Source organism: Propithecus coquereli, unplaced genomic scaffold, assembly GCF_000956105.1.
Source record: "Propithecus coquereli isolate 6110/MARCELLA unplaced genomic scaffold, Pcoq_1.0 Scaffold54, whole genome shotgun sequence".
Taxonomy (NCBI): domain Eukaryota; kingdom Metazoa; phylum Chordata; class Mammalia; order Primates; family Indriidae; genus Propithecus; species Propithecus coquereli.
The window spans coordinates 2829886-2852260 of record NW_012151285.1 but is presented as its reverse complement, the minus strand read 5'-3'; the positions used below and the strand labels follow the sequence as shown (position 1 = coordinate 2852260).

General features: G+C 37.8%; 1 protein-coding gene across 2 annotated transcripts in view; it reads right to left on the bottom strand.

Annotated features, from left to right (window-relative positions):
- The window catches only part of SCAF4 (SR-related CTD-associated factor 4), a 57267-nt gene extending 35432 nt beyond the window's left edge, over positions 1-21835 (bottom strand). For both annotated transcript variants that reach the window (XM_012657397.1, XM_012657398.1), the window contains exon 1: positions 21385-21835. In XM_012657397.1, the coding sequence (XP_012512851.1) occupies positions 21385-21414 (30 nt within the window). In that variant the 5' untranslated portion in view covers positions 21415-21835. The remainder of the gene's footprint in view (positions 1-21384) is intronic.
- Positions 21836-22375: the final 540 nt, after the last annotated feature.

The following is a 22375-nucleotide window of genomic DNA, read 5'->3' as shown; positions in this document are numbered from 1 at the left end:
CTTTACCAAAGAACTCAAAATGATGTGAATGGAAACAAACACACGTGTGTTCCTGAACTGAATGTGGCAACACTATCACTCCATGAATATTTTAATGTAATTTTAATCCAAATCTGAGATTTAGAAGAACTTCAAATAATTCTAAGGTTCATTTGGGGAAACACAGGTACAAAAATCAGGCAAGACACTTAAAGTGCCATTATAAAGTTCCAATAATTTGTAATGCTAGTACAGGAAAATTCATAATTTTATTTAGTCACAAGTAAAAATAGCCCATTATTAACAAATTTAACAAATCTCACAACAATAAATCCACAGTAATCAGGCACTCTCGGGAGACTTAACCACACTGCATGATTCATAAATATACAACATACATTCATAAAAGGTATATTCTAGCTGGGCAGGCGCAAGCCTGTTATCCCAGCACTTTGGAAGGCTGAAGTGGGAAGACCCCTTAAGCCCAGGAGTTTGTGATTACAGCTTATGACTGCCCCACTGTTGCAGTCCCCAACCTCTGGGCTGTGGACCAGTACCAGGCTGCACAGCAGGTGAGCAGCAGTTGAGGGAGCGAAGCTTCATCTGTACTTACAGCCGCTCGACATCGCTCGCATCAATCACCGCCTGAGCACCGCCTCCTGCCACTGTCTCCCATCGCCCATATATAGGACTGTCTAGTTGCAGGAAAAGCAGCTCAGGGCTCCCACTGATTCTGCATTATGGTGAGTTGTATAATTATTTCATTACATATTACAATGTAATAATAACAGAAATAAGATGCACAATAAATGTAATGAAAATGGTTTCATTCCCAATCATCCCCAGCCCTTGTGGAAAAATTGTCTTCCATGAAACCAGTCTCTGGTGCCAAAAAGGTTGGGGAACCACTGCACTTCAGCCTGGGTGACAGGGTGAGACCCTGTCTCAACAACAGTAACAAAGTCTGAAGCAAGTTTTAATGAAGCCTAAGCTAGAGCTAGTATTTATTAAATACCCCAAATAACACTTCTTTTATCATTTCAGCAGTAAACAACTCACTGAACTATAAAAACAGCCAAATGAGCACACAAGACAGACTAGTGCAGCATCTGAGGAAATGCTCCATAGTCTATATATTTAAATTATCAGAATTTGTTTTAAAAATTAAAATACAGACTATCACTATGTCCTATAGCAGTAAAACCATCATTGAGGCAAAAAGTCAGCAGGAGAAGCGTTAGGTGCTATAATCGCAGAGACAGTTGTTAACTAAGGTAGATGTTATACCTGTTTTGAGATACTCCAAAAGGGTTTACATCTGCTTTAGATGATGCCCAGGAAACGGATCTGAACTAAAATTTGTTGATTCTAAAGCTCACATTCCCACATAGCATTCTCACACCCTTACATAATTGCTGCTTACTGACTAAATTTGTGCAGTGACCATTAACTATGATGGGGAATACTGGAAGAAAAAGAAAACCAGGGAGGCATCTGTGCCTGTCTGTATATTATATTGATTCAGGGATAACAATAAAACATAATGAATTTAATTTGGGATGCCTATTAAATATCCAGGCAGAGACAGGAACATGGATCTTGGATACAGAAGACAGGTCCAGGCTAGAAACTGAAAGGTTATAGATCAAACCTATGAGGATGGGTGAGAAGGAGCCTGTAGTTCAGATGGAAGCTAAGAATATATACCTAGCTAGGGTGTATCAAAAACTCCAATGTAGCAAAGAAAAGAGCTGCACAAATGAACACCAGACAAAGTAGAATCCAGAAATTAAAGGCATTTCACACAGTCAAATGCTGCAAGAGGTTAATCTGGATGCAAACCAAATCTTGTTCATTTAGTTTCGCAATTAGGTGGATGCAAGTGACATCAATTTTTTAAGTTGATTTCAAATTCCAACTGGTTAAGGAATTTAAGTGGCAGGTGAGGAAGCAGAAATGAATTTTTGGCTCATTTTTCATTCATTTAACAAATACCTGAAAGTTTACTAAGTGGCAAGTCAGTGTAGGGCACATAAAGAGGAGACAAGATCATGTTTCAAAGCTTTATTGGTGACTACCCTTATACCTTACCTGTTGGTATTATAAGGCTTTCATCGCATTTTAAGTTTTGTTGTTGTTAAATTCCTGAGCTCAAGCCATCCTCCCACCACAGCCTCCCAAACAGCTGAGACTACAGGCACCTGTTACCATGCCTGGCTAAGTTTCTTTTTAGATGCCTTACTACTCTCTTTTACCACTGTTTTTTAAAAAAAGCCGTGAGTCTGCATTTGATATAATTTATGAAGAAAAACACTACAGGCAAATACAGAAATTTCAAAATTGGAGGTTTAAAAAAATTACCTTTTAAAGCTCAATGACTGTTGTATTGACTTCTTCAAAGCACAAATTCATCAAATGGTTCCCTGGTATCTATATCAACGCCTTCACAGGACAGAGACCCAGAAATTATGCTGATATACTTTGTATCAAGTGATATAAATTAATATACTTTCTTGGTAACCATGTAAATTGACACTGCCCGTTTGGACAGAAATACTGACTGCCTTTACGGTAAGGTAGATGTTGTAAGTCCATTTTATAGATGATGGCTCTGAGGCTCAAGAATCTGCCCAAAGTCATAAAGCAAATAAGTGGTAGAATTCAATCTGTAATCTACAATTTCCCAAAATTTGACAATTTTTTTCAGTAAGTACCTAATAATAAACAAATCATTTAAAATACATTAGCACAGAAAAAACAGTGTACAGACAATAAAGATGACAATAAGGACAGTATAGCTATGTTAAGTGAAAAAATATGTATGCAACGTAGACCCAACCTAGAAGGTAATATAATTGTTATAAGTGGTTGGACCCAAAGATTTTTTTAAATAAAAAATAAGTGGCACAGACGTATAAAGAGGCAATATAAGTTACTAAAGTATTTAATGTCAATTTTTCAATACTTGAATGGCCCTACAATTTAATACTGAATGTGCTGACTTATGGGAAAAAAAACTGTCCACATTGTTTAGATGATCAGAATAGTGATCAAATTTCAACTTCACAAGACTTAGGACCAATACACTGTTTTCATATTTTTAGAACTCATTTTTATCTTAGGACATGAGGGAAAGCTTTCAATAGCCAGCATGTACTACAGTGTAATTTTACTTTCTATAGTATCTAGTTTTGAGTTTGATTTCTCCATCTTTAAAACAAATACTGTAATGCCTTCTTTATGAAACTGTTAATTACACAGGTTATCAAATGAAGTGTCTAAACTCTAAAATAATCAGCGCTTAATAAATGTTGGCTTACTCCTTTCTTTTCCTGGTCTCTACTCCCCCGACCTTCCCCAATATACCAACTCCTGACTTTTGTTTCTCTTAATTAAAAATCAATTATACTGTTCACTGTTGTATTTGTTTTGTTTTTTATGTATAGTTTATTTTTCTCATTTTAAAATAAAACAAGTTCGTTAGCTGTAAATGATTTATTACTGAGTCCTTACCTGTGTCTAGAGCAAAGGTACAATTTAATAATCTTAAAATAAAAAACAGTTAATTGTCATGGTCACCAATATTGGCGGAGGTGGTAATCTAACATTTTCCTTATAGTTGTTGATTTTTCATAATAATTGTAATGGTCAGAACACAGGCTCAACAATCAACTGCCAGCAAGATCTTGGCTCTACCACTTGCTAGCTATGAGAATTTATTTCGTCATCTGTAAAATGGGGATAATAAGAGTCCCTACTTATTTAGGGAAGTCCAAGAATTAAATACAAAACAATACATACAAAAACACTTAGTGCAAAACCTAGCACAGTGTAAATATGAAATAGATGTTAACTATCATTACCACTAACACAATTTTGTTGGAAAAAAGGGAGAATCTTGGAGATAAGCCAGAGCAGTGCTTTTCAAAGTGTGGGTTGAGATCCATGAATAAATTGTAAAAATAAGCTTAATGGGTGATAAAAACACTTTTTTTAGTGAAAGGCAGTAAAAAATAAAATAGCACTGTGCACAGCATGTACTGTTTCATGAAACTTCTCAGTTTTGTGTGTGGGTATATACACACAAGCACCTGACTTTCAGTGCAAAATGTAATTCTTACCGTGTGGATTGTAGTCAAAAAAAAATATGAAAGCCAATAATCCAGAGAAAAAGTCTTTTTAGAAATGAGGAAAATAAAGCCCAAACTGACTGCCAGTTACCTTTCAATAATGTGTAGATTCCTTCACACCATTAACAAACTTCTTATGGACAAACGGAAAGGAAAAAACCATTGCCATGTCAGAAAAAAATGCCATATTTTTCAATCAAGTTTAGAATACACATAGTATTAGGTCATTAAATATGAAATGTCTGACTTCGAACCAAAAGGGTAGTTAATTATGTCTTAAACAAGAAGCAATACAATTAATCAAAGTATGTGCCTAAACTATTGACATAATTTGCCATCTTAATGGTAGCTTGCTCATGCCAGCAGTGAAGAAAGCTGGAGAGTGAGTAGTGATGAAATCGCAAAAGGCGAAGTTTTCCTGCAGCTTGTTGAGAATTGAGTATTTTTCCTTGCAAGCGGTGGACCAAAGCCTGGAAGAAGTGGTAATCACTTGGTGCAAGGTCTGGTGAATACAGTGGATGACAGAGAGTTTCCACGTCCAGCTTCTGTAGTTTGAGCAGTGTTTTTTGCGACACGTGGTCTTACAAGAGGATTGGACTGTTTCTATTGACCAATCTTGGCTGCTTAATTGCAAGCATCCTCATCATTTCATCCAATTGGCTGCAGCAGACCTCCACTGTAATCGATTGAGCAGGTTTCATGATGTTCTAGTGGATAATACCAGTGCTGGACCACCAGACACCATTAGCTTTTTTTGCTGAATATTCAGTTTGGACTGTGTTTTGGCACTTCATCTTTATCCAACCATGTGCCTAATGCCTCGACTGTCAAAAAGAATCCATTTTTCATCACACATAACAATACAGTGTAGAAATGGTTTGGCTTTTTCTTTCTTTCTCTTCTGATGCTCATTTAATTCAAGTAGTACCCATTTATCCAGCTTCTTTACCTTGCCCATTTGTTTCAATGGGTCAATATTGTTGGAATAGTAATGTCAAATCTTGCTGCTAATTCACGCATACGTTGACATGCATGTGCTTTCACCTCATCATTATCCACCTTGGTCTCGGGTCGCCTACACGGGTCATTTCCAAGATTAAAATCACCAGAATGGAACTTCTCAAACCATTGACGTACAGTGTGTTCATTAGCCACATCCTTCCCAAACACTTTGTTGATTATTTTGAGCTGTCTACACTGCATTGGTTCCACAATGGAACTCATATTCAAGAATAACACGAATTTTTTACTTACTCATGGTTTCACAAAAATTGCTCTAAAAAAAATTTGAAAGATAATTACAAGCCATAATGTGTATTTGAAAGAATGAGACTAGAACTTCACGATAAAAGAAAAAAAAACAAGTATCAAAGTGAAATGTGAGAGATATCAACTGTCAAACTTAGTACTTTAGGAAATCGGACATTTCATACTTAATAACCTAATACTATACACAAAGTAGATAAGATATGCAAAGATAATTCAGGCTCTACTTGTTTCTGACCAACATCCAATCTCAGTCAACAAACCTCAAGAACATAAACTATCAACTTTGTATATCAAGTCTGAAAACCATAAAATTTAATAATTCCAACAAAATCTACCAGTGAAAAAACCCAGACATTGTAGTTTTCTAGAGAGACTCGAAAAGATCTGGTTTCGAATCTGGATCTGGCCATGTAGATGATTCTGGGCAAATTAACCTCTCTAAGCCATAGTGTCCTCATTTGTAAAAAGGATATACTGATACCTACTTGATAGGTATTCAGTTTCAGTAAGAACTAAACAAGTTTTTGTACACAGAATGACTATTATTATCCAGCAGAGGGCAAGCATTCAATCATTAGATGCAATGCGTCTCCTGCCATCATAACTTGTATTTGCAATTAATGTAACCTGTCAATGAAAAAAAAAAAGTGTCAAAGCAGCCAAAGAAAACCATGAAATCCTCCTATATAGAATAACAGTAGGAGCAGCCCCAAAAAGGTATGACAGTCCTTTAGAAGGCATAAGTATAGTAGGAAAAGCATGATGCTTGCCAGCAGCAGATATTAGTTAGGCTCTTTGCTTGTTCACTAGCTGAATAACTATGAAAAAGTCTAAACATGGCCACTATCCCGCTGCATGACATATAGAAGCCTGAAATAAAAAGTATTCTAAAAGTTATGAAGAACCATTCATCTGGACCCCTTATACCAATAAAGAAGAGTTTCAAGAGAAGATTAAGGAATGAGGGTATTTGGCCTGTGACATCTGTAGAATTCACCATGTTTGAGGATTAGTCAAAGTTAACATGGTACTCTATTTACTCATATCATAAACCCTGATAAATTTAGTTAACCTTTCTAAACATTAAGGATTTTTTAAATCTGAAAAATGTGGATTTATATTAATAGTACTCATCTCACCTCATAAATTTGTTAGGATTAAATAAGGTAATGTATATAAATCTCATAGCCCAGTACATAATACATAAGTACTCAGTAAATAGAGCAATACAATGCCCTGGGAATCTTTACACATACACACCTGAGTTTAATTTTTTTATTATGGCTTACCAATATCTTTTTTGTATTGCATCCATTATTCGAATGCTGCACTTAGAGAAACATTCTCTATGCGTGAAAATACAGGAGTATCAAAAACTTTTAGAGAAAGCTGTATGAGATCTTAGTACCTAATCTGGCATTCATACCAAATTCAGAACCGCTTTTTACAATATAGCTGGTAGATTCCAACTAGCAACACAAGCTTGATAACTCCAACTAATCAGCTCCAATGTGTACTGACCCCAATCTCCCTTCTGCTACCTTTCCTGTTCCAGTTCTGGCCCTGGAACACAGAACAATAGTGATCCCTCTCACATGATAAAATATTTGAAGATAACTAACTAGTTTGTTTCCCTTTTTCATATCTTCTTTAACTATTAGCCAAAAAATTAGGTTTCTAGATCTGACTATCCTGGTTAATTCCTTTACAGTATAATATCCCAGATGGACAAGGCCCAGATGTAGTCCTGCACTGATGGGATCTAAGAGTGAATTGGCTTTTTTATTAGTTTCCTATTTCTGCATGGTAAGAAATTACCACGAACTTAGTGGCTTAAAACAATACAAATTTATTAGCTTATAGTTTTGAGGTAAGAATCTCATTAATCTAAAATCAAGGTGCAGCAGGGCTGCATTCCTTCTGCATGCTCTAGGGGAGAATCTATTTCTTGCCCTTTCTGTCTTCTATAGGGTGCCCTTGGCTCATGTTCTCTTCTTCCATCTTCAAAGACAGCAGCATTGCATCTTCTCCCCTTTCTGACCTGCTTCCATTGTTTTATTTCCTTCTTTAACTTTTCCCTCTCCTGTATAAGGATCCTTGTGATTACACAGGACCCATCGAGGATAATCAACCCACCTCAAGATCCTTAACATATCCTCAAAGTCTCTTCTGCCATATAAAGGAACATATTCACAAGTTCTAGAAAACAGATTATGGACATCTTTGGGGAAGGAGGCATTATTACTTTAAAAAAAAAAATAGTGCTTAATTCATTGTTAACTCACATCTGCAATCAACTGAAACCCTCAGACTGTTGTTACAAGGATCTCTATCAAACCTAGATCTTTATGCTGACTTTGTGTTGGTTTCTGACAGTCCTTTCGATCTATTTAAGTAGTCTGGAAGTCATTTTCTGCTATTTGATGCAGCAGCTATTCCAATCAGCTTGTAAATTTCATAAACTTTGTTTGCCTTCCTCCTAAGTCAAAGGTTTTTAAAAATCAAGACCTACTTATAGGATGACCATAACTGATATTCCTTGGATATTTACTGCCAGTAACAATATTCTCATCCTGCCCATATTTTTCTAACTTAATCATAATGTGTCTTCACTAGATATGAACAACTTTACAAAAGAAAGAAGTTTAGTTTGATTTGTTATAAATTGTTAGTGAATCTGTTTTGGCTCTTAGAGACTACAAATTTGGAGAAATACTTAAACCAAACTAACAGAACTGGCAGAGATAAAAGTAAACGGCCATAGAGTCTACAATTTCTAAAATATGCTTTTCCCTACTTTTTGAAATTAAACCATCAAGGCAATATAAGAATCAGAAGGCACAATGCTAATCTAAGTAATTTTTTTAACCTTAAATCCCTCAAGCAGTATTTCCTTTCTGAATCTTTCTCAATGAGATACTTACCTTTTCTTTTCCCTAAACTTTTAGAAATTTGTTTTCCTTAATTCACTTTGCAATAGATTATAATGGTTATTTCCAGTATTTGTCTGATATTATGACCTCAAAGATGACAAAGCAATTTTCCCTTAAGCTCCTGTTATTAATATTTAATTACAAAGTTTAAAGAAAAAAATAGAGACGTTTCCAAAAAGAAATACATACACTTACAGTGACAGGCTGGTACTCAAACCTCCCTCCTGTTAGATGCAGACATCAAAGAATTTAATTCCAGTCTTTCCTCCTCTTTCATTCATTTGACTCAACATATCAGTCACATTGGCTTAAACCAAACCAAGAGTTAAATCCAACACAACTTTAATATTTATTAGTAACATAAATACTTTATGAAAGTACAAACTACACTTCTTAACAAAAGATAATTAGAAAATCATCTTTTCTGCAAAGATGCTTTATCTATCTAGTTACAGCCTGAAGACAACTCCATAAGACACTATTGCTAGAACAATTAGGTAAGGGATAATTTACAGCCCCTTCTTATCTGGCATTTGATTTTAGTATGTAATTTGCCAAAGGTGTACCTGGGTTAACAATTTCTTACTATCAGGCAATGTAATTTAATGGGAGAAGGAAAGAAGGCCAACCACATGTTAAACAAGTATCGCTATGTCATTATACCTAAAAGCAGAATACTGTCTATGAGTTAATCAATAGCATGTACAGATAGTAATAGAAACAATGAAACTGAAAAATGTACAGAGAGCAACACAATTAACAAAGGAAATCCCAATAGCTAGTTAATAAACATAAGAATAAAATGTTCAACCTTACCAATCAATAGTCAAAGAAGTACAAATTAAAACAAGGAGATACAATTCTTTAATGATCTAACTGGCATGAGTATGGATTAGCATAAATCAACAAGGGTATCCTACTGGTGAGATCCAATGGGTGAGCTTTAATTCCAAAAAGAAATTTAAAACTATTAAACAAGAAAAAAAAATGTTCATACCTTCTAAAACAATAATTCTACTTCTAGAAATTTGTCTAAGGCAATTAGAGGTTCTCAAAAATTTCCACAATTAACCACTCAGAAAACAGAGAATGTTATTAAAAAGATTTATTAACTATATAAAAATTTCCAAACACAAGTGGAGGGGGGGAAAAAAGACTGAAAGGAAATACTCTAAAATGTTAATGGTGTTTGATAGCATTATTTTATTTCTTTTATTTTCTAACTCAAATTTATCTAACTTGCACTAATTTTAAAATAAAAAAATTAAAATTCATAAATTTATAAATGAACTTTATAAACATAAACATGCATCTTTCTCCAGCTTTTGATTACAAATATAATTGATAATTATATAATTATAGGTTATATAGAATCATCATTATCAGATGACTTGTTCATGGAGTAAATCTTGTCTTCCAAGTTAACAATTACTATGTTTAAATCAATAACTTGCAAATCTTTAATGAAACTTTTCAAAATTACGAGTTTTTAATTTTTAAAGAGAAATTTAAAAATTTTCCCCTCTAAGTTCCTACAGTAATGGAAGCCCTTGTAGCCCTTCCAAATCTGGGAAATCACTATCTTAAACATATTTTTTGTTGACATCTGTGCATTAAAGAAAGCATCCCTTTAAATACTGATACATAATTTACTCCCATGTAAAATCCATTTACTTTTCACAGTCAAATCCTTTGAAACCTAAATGTTTAACCACTTCTCCACTTGTGTAGAGGACAGTATGAAAACAAGATGGTCTGGCATCAATATGACATATTCCTAAAGTGAAGCAAATTTACAAAGCTTTTTAAAACAAAGAGTCAGGAAAAAGATATTGCAGTGCTTCCCTGCTCCTACTGAGCAAGATCTTTATTTTGATGTAAACACTACAAAATAGCTCCATCAATTTCTCCATAAATCTACCCTTCAGATTTCTAAAAATTCCAAAGCAGTTTTATAAATTGCATAAAATATGCTCAAATTCAAAGGGTTAAAAAAAGCTATACTTAACTTTTTCCTAAATTTCTTTACCACGTTCTCCCACAAACTTGTCGACTCCCAGTTGCAGAACTTAAAAGAAATGTTTTACAAAATAAAGACAAGTGAAAAGTCACATTTAATAATAAATATGAAACCATTTTCAGGTTAACTAATATATTTCTACATGCATTTCTACTATAATAGAATAAAGTAATATAGCAAATAGTAATTTAAACTTCATCTATATTATTTCTCACTCTTTAATTATATCACCAAGCCCTAATTCTGTTACCATCTGTGGCTGGCAGAATTTTCTAAGTAATTTCTAATGACTTACCCTATTAAGTATGCCTTAATTTATTCTTCATTTTAGACTACCTCCCCTACAATTTCCAAGGGTCTGACCCCTTCAAACTTCTCACTTTTAGAACCAAGGCTGCACTTGCCTCACCAGTGCTTTTAACCCAACCCATTCAGTTAGTTCCAGCTTATCACAATAGGTCATTTTCCATTCCTTACATCCATTTTGGTTCACTGAACTGCAATCAATACACAACTCCTTCCTTTTCACTTGCTCAAAAATAGGCCAAAAGATGATTTTAGGAAATGCCAAACATTTCATCCATGCCATTGCTCTCCTTTACCAGCACAGGTGCCAGATTTCAAGATCACTTTTATTGTGCCTCACTAGTCAACTCTGTCCCCTCAAAGTTGGCTATGAAACATTTTTGTGAATTAAATATTTTCTCCTATACTTCTACAGAAGAAATAATTGGTTCCAGGATATAAAATCATTTGACTGGAAGGAAAATGAAAAAATGCTAACATTTGTAAAGTCTTTAATAAATTAATTAAACATTTTAATTGGTTATAAATTAGTAAAAAAATAAACACAAATGCACATCTTAAGTTTTAAATGTTGATTGTACCTATTGCATTATGGCAGATGACTTAAACTTTGACAAGTCCTTCTAAAAGTATACATTATTTTTACAGTATCACTTGCTACCATGCTTCAAATGTACAAAAGTTGTTCACTGAGCCCTCTTTCCCTATCAACAGTCCAGTAGACAAGGATTAGCTGCTCAAAAAACTTCAGAGCAGCCATGTGGGGCTGTGGACAAGACTCCAGCTCTTAAGGATTGAGTCAAATCTCACAACTGCCACCTTTACACTGTGTGATCTTGGACTATTCGCATTATCTCTCTAGTTTTCCTTAAAGTGGAAAGAATGCAAAGAAATAGATAAAACATCTAACCTATTAGTTTGCACCTGCTTGTTACTTAAAAGATTCTTTTCTTGTAATTCCCCTGAACTGTCCCCACTGGATTACTTCTTAAAATAGTGTGTCAAAACTAAAGATATCCTTTCAATAAATTTAGGATTCAGGATGCACAAAATAATTTACAAAGCCATGCAGTACCTACTGGATATTGTTTTCAATCTGACAGAAAATCAGATCAAGTAAGAAAACAATGAAGATGGTATGGTACAACCATCTTTGTGTTTGTGTTTTTTACAACAGCCTTGAGATATAATTCGTACACCATACAATTCATTCTTTTAAAATGTATATAATTCAGTGTTTTTTAGTATAGTTGGAGTTGGGCAACCATCAACACTATTTAATATTAGAGTATTTTCATCATCCCCAAAGAAATTCCATCCCTATTAGCACAGTCACTCCCCATTGCTCTCCCTGCCAACCAATAATCTACTTTCTGTCTCCATGGATTTGTCTATTTGGGACATTTCATTTTTTTAATTTAAAAATTAACTTTTTAAAGTTTATATTAACTTTATAAAGTATGTACTTACACATTTGTTAAATTAGACAGTGATGAAACACCTTTACAAAGATTTGGATATATCTCCAACTGAACCCCAAATTTGGCTGTCCTTTCTAAAGTGATTTATCATTCAGCATCTTTTATTAAGGTAAACTAGGTGACGTAGGGCCATTAAAGCTTAAGAAATACTTTATCTGTTTCCTAAAGGCTTAAAAGACATATTACAGTAAATTTCTATATTATAGGTTTCCTTTAAGCAGGGTATAATGTAATTCTACTTCAACTAAAACTTAGCTCTGACAAAGTCACAATCAAAAGGACAAAATAAAGTGGAATACTCATGGTAAAGTGCATAAAGACATACTGAGGATAAAGCAGAAGGAGAGTTACAGACTACTGGGTTGATCAATGATTACTCTTTAATGCAATACCATACCTAGAGTGGGACAATGGGAGCAGTCCACCCAAGTGCAGGCAATAAGTGGATGAACTGTCAAGACCCTAGATATAATAATAAAGCTTTGAGTCATTTTGTTCTTTTATGATCATCGAACACTGGCAATTCTAAACAACATGAGGGATAAGAAATTCCTTCCCTCAAAATGTTTGGTTCATTGAGACTCTAAGTTTTAAACTGTTGCTGTGGTTACTACCAAGTTTTAGCAATATACAAATGTCGAATCTGCATGTTTTTATTATGTATCCTTTAATAAGCAATTCATTTTAAGTGAAAGTTCATAAGGAACCGCCCCAGCTATATGGTCAATTCCCGACACATGCAGATTCCATATACATCTTCACTTGGAGAGTAAGTACAAAGAGATTAAGGAAAGCTTCAGATCTCCTCAGGCTCAGTTTGTCTCCAATCCTGTGGTACCTCTCTCTATACATTCCTGGGTTTAAATAGTATATTCAAAATGATACCTGTGTGCAATTTTTCTTTCCCTGAGACATCTTTTTTTCTGGTATAAGTATTTACAAATAGCCAGAATCAACCTTGACCAAATGTGTAGTGGGATACAAAACTTTAAATTGATAAAACAAAAATTATGGAGACTCCATTACTAAGCAACAAAGTGTAAGGAAGTGGACATTTACACAGAATTCCAAAAGTGTTTACCTAATGCAGTAGAAACTTACATTGAATTTTTGGGTAAAAACCATTTTAGCAAAAAAAATTTTTGACCAAGGAGACATTTGAAAGTCACTAGAATAAATGCTGAAAAAAGACATGGAGAATATCGTGATTTCTAAAATTTATTACGGAGTGGGCTTTTCATAAATCTCTGCCAAACAGCATTATGTTTAAAACTTCCTATTTGTGTATCTGCTGCTTCATGTACAACTTTTTGTAACTAAAATTAATAAAAAGTGCTCTTCAATTATGAGGACAGATTAATAAATCTGGCTATAAGTGTCTACCAAACACGAACATGTGAAGACCAACTTTAACAGTCATTGATAAATCTGCTTAAGACCTGAAAGGAAACTGGAACATTCTTATTCATTATTGTGACAGACCAGTATGCAGGTAAGTTTTTCCACTTTTTCAAAATAAGTATTAATGCAGTTTAAAAGTCTGATATGATTCTGTGTGTTTCTTTTCCGGTCATTTTTGTTCATTTCATGATTATTCCTGAAAATAATTTTGTTACAGAAAAGGGGTGTTTGAAAAGGAATTTTAAAACAGAAAGATCTGCTCTGCATATCAAATATGCTAGCTACACCACTGTACTACGGTCTCTTCCGACTGGGATTACCGACCCACATGGATTTATACGAAGAATCACCAATTATCCAAACATAAATTATAACTTACCAGAGTTATCTGGATGACCATCTACTTTTCACTGAGCCCTGATGTCCCCCCGCCAGCTCCCTTGTCAAAACCCTCCTGGCTTCTAATTCTTAACTCCACTCCTGGGTTAACATTGGTTTTCTTGCTGAATTTACCACTAATCTGGTACAGCATGCTGCACTGGAATCAAGGTTTCTACTATATATATTTACGTATGCCTTCAAAAGGGTCAATAAAAACTCTATGTAGCATTGCACTGTGATCAAAAGGCCATGCAAATAATTTAACACGATGAAGGTGATCAGAGTATAATAAATTATAATATTGTCTGTGAAATCTATTCTAGTTCTCAAAATCACAACAGTACACTGTTAATTACACTTAATATTAACCAGAAATTTAGCCATGTCTCTCCTAGTGTAAGTTCTCAACAGATCCTGATAAAGCCCAATACAAATTTAACTATTACCCATCTTCACATTTTCTGTGGTTTGATAGAAATATAATATTCATCAGCCAATGCTGCCAAATATTTGAACCGTTAATAGGTAAGCCGCTTATTCTACATACCTGATAACTTGTGTAGTTTTTAGCCTATCATTAAAGTTGTATGCTGTTGCTCTGAAGTATGCTTTAAAAAAAAGGATTTGGCATATTGTCTGGACAAATGTTATGAATAATACTAAAGTCTCATTATTTATGTAACAATTTTTTCTACTATGTTACCAAGGTATATTTAAAATGAGATTTTAATGTGTGCAGATATCTACAGAAAAGTTACCTAGAATGCTGAAGTAAATTATGTTTCCTTGTGTTCCATGGCAGAGAACAACTGACGATTTGTATCTGGTAAAACAAGACAAAACAAAACAAAAAGGACTACCATTCTGTCAACTTTCTATAATTAGGTAGTTTTAACCTGAATTGTTTCAAAAGACTTATACACCAACTTTCCCATTATTCTAATTTTTCTCTGAATCATTTCCTTGTGTTCATGTAATTTTTTCTGCAACAACATACTAGACAAAATGATAGGCCAGGGAGGGGAATATTTTCAACAAGAACATCAGTGATAAATGCTGCTACAGAAACCTCTGAAGAACCAGCTTTATTTTGCTCACTATAAAGGCAGACCTCAGCTGTTGCTGGAGATTAAGAATTTCCTGAGAGTCAAGAAAGAAAACTACATATAACTAACTTTCAATATCTGAAAACTCTTGGGATTAACAGCACAGCATGGTCAAATTTGGCAAGCAAGGGAAACCTCCAGTTTTCCTTCAATTGCTGACCTAGTCCTCCCCTATATCTCTTCCACACAGTAAGAACTTGTCTATTTCTTAGGCCTCTCACAGAAGAAAGGAATGATCAAAAACTAAAGCTTACTATTTCAGGTTAAAAAAAATTACTTAACCAGGCATCCTTATCAGATGAGCTAAATTCTAGATGACAATCATGCCTAGTAATCAACAGGTAAAATACACAACAGTCACACAAAACAATTTACAGCAAAAATAGGAAGAAGCAAGCTCCCCACTGAGATGTGGAACTCAACTCTTCCTTCATGATAACATGGTGGGTCAAGACTGACAGCCCAACAAGATAAGTGTACAAATATCAATTCATATCTTAAGTATTAATAAAATGTAATTTATGTCCAATTTTAAAGATAACAATGAATATTACAGTATTCATATTTTCTTCCTGCACTGCAAAGTAGCATATATGCACATCACGTCAGCACTGCAGTTCTCAAAAAGTAATCCAAGGACCCCTGGGGGTCTCTGAGTCTCTTTTTGGTGGTGAGGTCAAAACTGTTTTCACATTAATACTAAGACATTTTTCACCTTTTCATTTATTTTCTCACAAGTATGCAGCGGTGTTTTCCAGAGACTACCTGATGTGTGTTATTGCAAGAGATCAAATGAAAAAGTAGATATGAGGATCCAGGTTTTATTAAACCGAAGTTTAAATGAGATTTGCAAAAATGTAAAATGACGCCATTCTTCCCACTAATTTTTGTTTTGGAAATACTACTTTTTATTAAAAATGTTACATTAACATGTAATGAGGAGTTTATTGTTTTTAACGCTTCCAATTATTAGTTTAAGTTTCTAATATAGTAAATATCAAGAGATAGAACATATTGATACAAAAGCTCTCTGTGGTCCTTAACATTCAAGAATTTTAGAAGGTCAAAAACCAAAAAGTTTGAGAACAGCTATTCTAGACAAACTCTTACACATGTACACAAGGAGACATGTTTGAGAAAGTTCATTGCAGTTTGTCAGAAAAAATGAATTAAATCTTATATAGTATTAATTTTTGAGCAAAAAAAAGAGCACACCAAGGAATATGCATAATATACCACCCGTGCATATCATATGCAGAATATCATATGTTTTTGGACTACAGAGATTAATACCAAATTATCTGATTGCCTCTTCTGGGAGGGGGGACTGGAGTAGTAATGAAAGGAAAGAAGGACTTTATAACACTTTATTTTTAATTAAAAACATAAAACAAAATGTTAAGTAACAACTATAAATTGTTATTGTTTCATTTTCTCTGCACTATTTTATTTAATTAATTTATTTAATTTATTTAATTAAATGTCTTAAAATTGTATGTGCTTTGTGTGAGCTCAGGAGTTCGAAACCAGCCTGAGCAAGAGCAAGACCCCATCTCTACTAAAAATAGAAAGAAATTAATCAGACAACTAAAAATATATAGAAAAAATTAGCCGGGCATGGTGGTGCATGCCTGTAGTCCCAGCTACTTGGGAGGGTGAGGCAGTAGGATTGCTTGAGCCCAGGAGTTTAAGGTTGCTGTGAGCTAGGATGACGCCATGGCACTCTAGCCCGGGCAACACAGTGAGACTTTCTCAAAAAAAAAAAAAAAAATTGTATGTGCTGCAAAAAAAGGGGGGAGGGGCAAGCAAGATATATTCTTTTAGATTTAGGGAAGATTGATTAAAGGCTAAAAATACAATCAATGGGTGACCAAAAATATAATCTATAATCTTTATTCATTCCACAAACTTTAACAAAACAAACTCTTCACATTAAGAAATGTGTAAGTAACACAGCAGAACATAGGTAAATATTGGCCATAATTGATCAGATTCTTTTCACTCTTCATCTTTCCCAACACTCAAGTGTCTGGCCATAAAAGTTCTCCAAATACTCTGGTTAAATGGACGTCTCTAATAACCTCGCCCTTCTCATCTCCTTTCCGTCTATATCAGAGACAGACTTCTTTTACCTGTGTTTCTGATCTGTTCCTTTCCTTTTATCCACAATTTTGCTCTAAGTTAACCATCCCCTCTTGCTGCTTTAAACTATGATGTATTTTCTCCACTGCTTCAATAATGCTCAAGCCTCTAACAGAGACCAGGGATTGAATACCACTAAAAGGAAAACCTCGTACATACTATATAAATATAGGAATTGCCTGGCACCAGTGCCTAGTACACTGCTAATTGCTCTTCCTTGTCTTCACTCTTGAAGCAACTTTTCCTTTTTATCCCTTGAAACCAAACTTCTAACTACTACTTTACCTTTGCCATCTCTTATTTCCTTATATCCCATCACCATTCAATCCTAAACTTCAAATCCTAGTACCCTCAAAAATTTCAATGGCCAAGGTTTTAAAATTTATTTATAATCTTTTTTTCCTATTTTTAATCACCCAGCTAATTCTTTCTATTTTTTTAGTAGAGATGGGGTCTCACTCTTGTCAGGCTGATCTCGAACTCCTGACCTTCAAGTGATCCTCCTGCCTTGGCCTTCCAGAGTGCTAGGATTACAGGTGTGAGCCCAACCTCAGTGGCCAAGTCTTTAATCTGTGACCACACCCTTGGTATTATACAAAATATCATCTTCAGGCAGCAATTAAATTGAAGAGATCTGCATTCTTATCCCAGCTTTGCCATTAGTAATGTGCCCTTGGTTGAATTATTAATTTCTTAGAAAACCAGTTTCCTCACCTATAATTTAATGTCTATTCAGGGTTGTGGGAATACATCTCTAGTTAGATATGTATATTTTATAAAGTGCCTGACATGCCATAGGTGTTACATTAAGTACTAATTCCTTCTCCCTCCTCCCTTTCAATTTTCTCCAGGGCACATCCAAAAGTGACTCCTGGATGTCTCCCTTTATCTCTTGGTTGCTTCCAAGTTTGAGTCCTACATGCCCAACCGCTTGCCAAAAATTTCCACATGACTGTTTACACTTCACTCAAACTCAACCTGTTCAAAAATCAAACACATTTTCTTCTCTGCTAAATATGCTTTTGATGACTTGTGTTAATGGTATCACCACCCTCTCGGCATTTAGAATGTAGGGACAAAAGGCGCTTATAAACCTATCAGATGCCAAGGTCCATGAACTCCTTTAGCCCACATCTTTCCCCTCCTCTCCATTCCCACTACAGACTTGCCAAATTCAGGTTTTACTCACCTTTCCTACCAAGTCTCTGCCTGCTGCAACATAAACTACTACAAATGGAACAGTTTTGATCATACTATTCCACTGCTTAAAACCTTTAATGTTTATCCACAGCCTAAAAATGAGATTCTAATATATCAGACAGACCCAAGCTTGTCAGGCCCCAAACTACTTTCCAGTAGCCTCTGGAGTCAAATTACTGTACTATTTTCTTCTCAGCACTGCTGTCCCTTGATCACTATTTCCCATACCTGAAATCCTAAAACTGATACCTCTTCTCTTCCCAAGTCTTCACTGATTCCTCATGGCCATCCCATCCTACAATAAGGCTCCCAAAGAACGCTGTTCTAACACATATTAAGGTAACCTTAATGTGTGATAGTGTTATGGCTTACATCCTCTATACAGCTGTCCCCAGCCTTTTTGGCACCAGGGACTGGTTCTGTGGAAGACAATTTTTCCATTGGGGGTGGGGGGATGGTTTGGGGATGATTCAAGCATATAACATTCATTGTGCAGTCAAACCTCTCTGCTAATGATAAACTATTTGCAGCCGCTCCCCAGCACTAGCATCACAGCCTCAGCTCCACCTCAGATCATCAGGCATTAATTCTCATAAGGAGCATGCAACCTAGATCCCTCACACGTGCAATTTACAGTAGGGTTCACGCTCCTATGAGGATCTAATGCCACTGCTGATCAGAGTATATGCAGTGATGCGAGGGATGGTGAGCCACTGGAAACACAGATGAAGCTTCACTCACTCACTCACTACTCATCTCCTGCTGTGTGGCCTTATTCCTAACAGGCCAGGGAGCAATACCGGTCTGTGGCCTGGGGGTGGGGACTGCAACTCTATTAGACCATTATGTAAGAGACTTAAGTCTTATGTCATCTGTTAGACTAGTCAGAGACCCTCGGTTGTCCTGCAGTACTTAGCACACAGCTGTGCAGCTGAGCAGGCACTCAAAAGTTTGTTAATTGAAGATTAGATCTGGAAGAATCAAGATTACAGGGAACTAATCAATAATATTTCATGAGTGGGGAGAAATAGTTAAGAAGCACTACAAATCAAGTTGGCACAAGATGAATTTTAAAGTCAGGTTAATTTCCCCAAAAGAAAGTTCCAATTTTGCAGAAGAGTTGGCATTAGCAACATACACATACCATAAATGCAATTTGCAGTCCATAAAGATTAGAACTGAATTGAAAATTTGAGGAAAATGAACAATGATAAGAAAGTACTCATTTTGCACATTTAAAAAGGTCCAACTAACCTCTTCCCTTTTTCAAAGAGTCAATATCCTTCCTAATTTTAGTTTCAAAGTAAAAACTACTGATGGGCCTTTTCAGGATTAATAGAAAACTTTGCTTAATTAATGTGCTTGATGTCAACTTCCATAATGTCTAAATCAGAATAAAATACGTCCGATCTTAAGAATACACTAAGAACTCTCTTTCATTGAAAACATTCAATAGTTTTTGTCTTGGGAGAAAAATGTACTTGAAATCTTTTAACAATTATTGTACCATTTGTATAAGTTCTCATTTATTCAACAAGTATTTGTCAGGCACCTGCTTTCGTGCAGGAGAGAGGAGAACAGAAACTCTACCCTCACGGAGCCAATATTTCAGTGAATTTTACCTTCAGAAAACAAAGTCAATGTCCAACTCTGAATTATTTGGAGCATTATCAAATTTTCTGATCAAAAATTAGGAAATATAATTTTGCTATTTTGAAAATAATCACTACTGAAGTTTTACAAGACACTGTCCAATACCAGTTGTAAGTACTGCAGTTAAGACATTTTATGTACCCATCAGTTGAAGAAATATCATTTTTAGGATAATTTATAAGGCAATAAATGGTCTCAACTGCAGTGTAACTGGAGAGTCCCATATTATAGCACTGCAAATGTAAAGAAAAGTTACCGCACCATAATTGTGTTACAAGTAAAATTACAAAATCTCATTGTGAGATGAAGCAAGTTTTTAACGCCAAATCAACACCTCTCAAACTACTATATCTAATTTTTTCTATGTTGGTTTATCTCTAGCGTTTGGAAAAAGAAGATACTACAACTCAACCCATGACATTAGTTCCCATTCCGTAACTGCATTTTAAATCAATGGTCAAGTCCCCTCCTCCCAAATCGATTCTGACAAACAGCATGTACTCTCCACTCGAAAAGTAACACCTGGAATGATCAGAAATACTAGTAGAGAGCTTTGAGGCGGCCAGTAGCTTTGTTCCCGGCTTTGGGAGGTTTTCACATGTAAATGTTCTAGTAAAACGGAGTCGAGGATTAACTACCTCGGGAGGGGGTGTGAGGGTAGGGAACTGGAGGACAAGGAGGCTTTCTAGCGGACCAAAGCAGAGCAAAGACTCTTCTCTCTCATTCAACTTTTTAGGTGTCACTTTGGGGCCACAGAGCCGATAAGAGGGTTATGTTCACGACTCGAAATGATAAGGAGCCATAACCCCATTTCCCAAGTGAGTGAAACCCGGAGAAGGGGGATGAACACCTCCAACTCCTCCCCGACTCGGGATCAGAGTCCAGCCGTCGACGCGCCGCGGCCTGAGCAACAGGAGAGCCGAAGCCACCGCTCCGCCAGCCCCACGGCCGGCAGATGCTCCCGCTCCCCCGCCCCCAACCCCACACGCCCGCCCGCGCTTCTTTCTTAGCCCCTTGCGGGCTCCCGGCACCGCGAAGCCCATAACGGGGCGAGGAGCAGAGAGCGAGGGCGCTTGGACCCGAAAAGGGGCGAAGTTAGAGGAACCCGCGCCAACGCGGGCTGGGGGAGGCCGCAAGGGGGCGAGGGGGACAGCCCTAGGTCGCCGCCCGGGGGTGGGCGGTGGGGGAGGGGTGTGGGGTCAGTTCCCGTGGTCGCTGCGACCTCTCCCGAGCCACAGGCCGCTCCGCGCAGGCCCCGCAGCCCCGGAACCGGGGCAGGAAGCGTCCCCACCCCGACCAAAGCTTTAAACCTCCGGCGGCGGGAGAAACGGGCCCTGGCTCCTGCAGCAGGCCCGGCACCCCCCTGCCCCGAGCACCCCTCACCTCCTGGTTGAAGGCGTTGACGGCGTCCATGTTCGCGCTGCGGCGGCGGCTGCTCCGGGCCCGCCGGTCACATAGACCTCGCGCCGGGGCGGAGCGAGGCCGGGGAACCGACTGGGACTGGCAGCGGGGGGAGGCGACGAGCAGCAGAGCCTAAGGCCGGGCAGGAAGAGGCTGCGGCCGACGCAGCGAGGCGGGCGGCAGAGACGGAGGGGTGGCGGGCCCCTACTCAGTCCCGTTCGCAGGGTGAGGAAAAAGAGGCGGCGGCGGCGGCGCTGGGCTCCAACATGTCCGTTTGGTGGTGGCGGCTGCGCTCTGCGTCTCGCTGACACTGCCCCCCGCGCCCTCACGCACTAGCCGACACTAGCCCGGCCGGCGAGCGGGCGGGCCTCTCTCTCCCTCTCGCCAGCGGGATGGCGGCAGCGGCCCGACTCCACGCCGCGCGGGGCACCCTGGGACAGCTCTGGCCTCCCGGCGCTTCCTGTGCCCGGCTCCTGCCCCGCCCCGCCCGCGCTGGCCCCGCCCCCGCCCCGCCCCACGCGCCGCTTGCCCGCTTGCCGGCGCGTGACGACGGGACGTCGGGCTTTTTCCCGCCGGCGGGGGCAGCGGGCCGGGGGTACGTCCCGGGACCGGAGCCCGGCTCGGGCGAAGAGCGTCACGGAGCGCAGGAGCCCAAGGCCGCCGAGGTGGCCCGGAGTCGCGCCTCCGTGCTCCCGCCCGACGCGGCGCTCCCGGTGCGTGCCCGTGTGCGGTTCTGCCCGAGGAGGCCCGGCCGCGGCGGGCAGGCCCGGAGCCCTCGGTCTCGGCAGCCTGGAACAAAGGGCGCAGGATTTAACCTCAGCCTTTTGGGCGCGTGTTTGCAGGCTCTCGTGCTCTCTGCGGAGAAAAGCCTCTGCCGGTGCAGGTCTGCGTCTGCTCGACTTGTGCGGGCTGGTTCTGCGCGAGCTAAAACACCGAAAAGGACGTGCAGCCTTGTGCCACGGGAGGAGTGGAT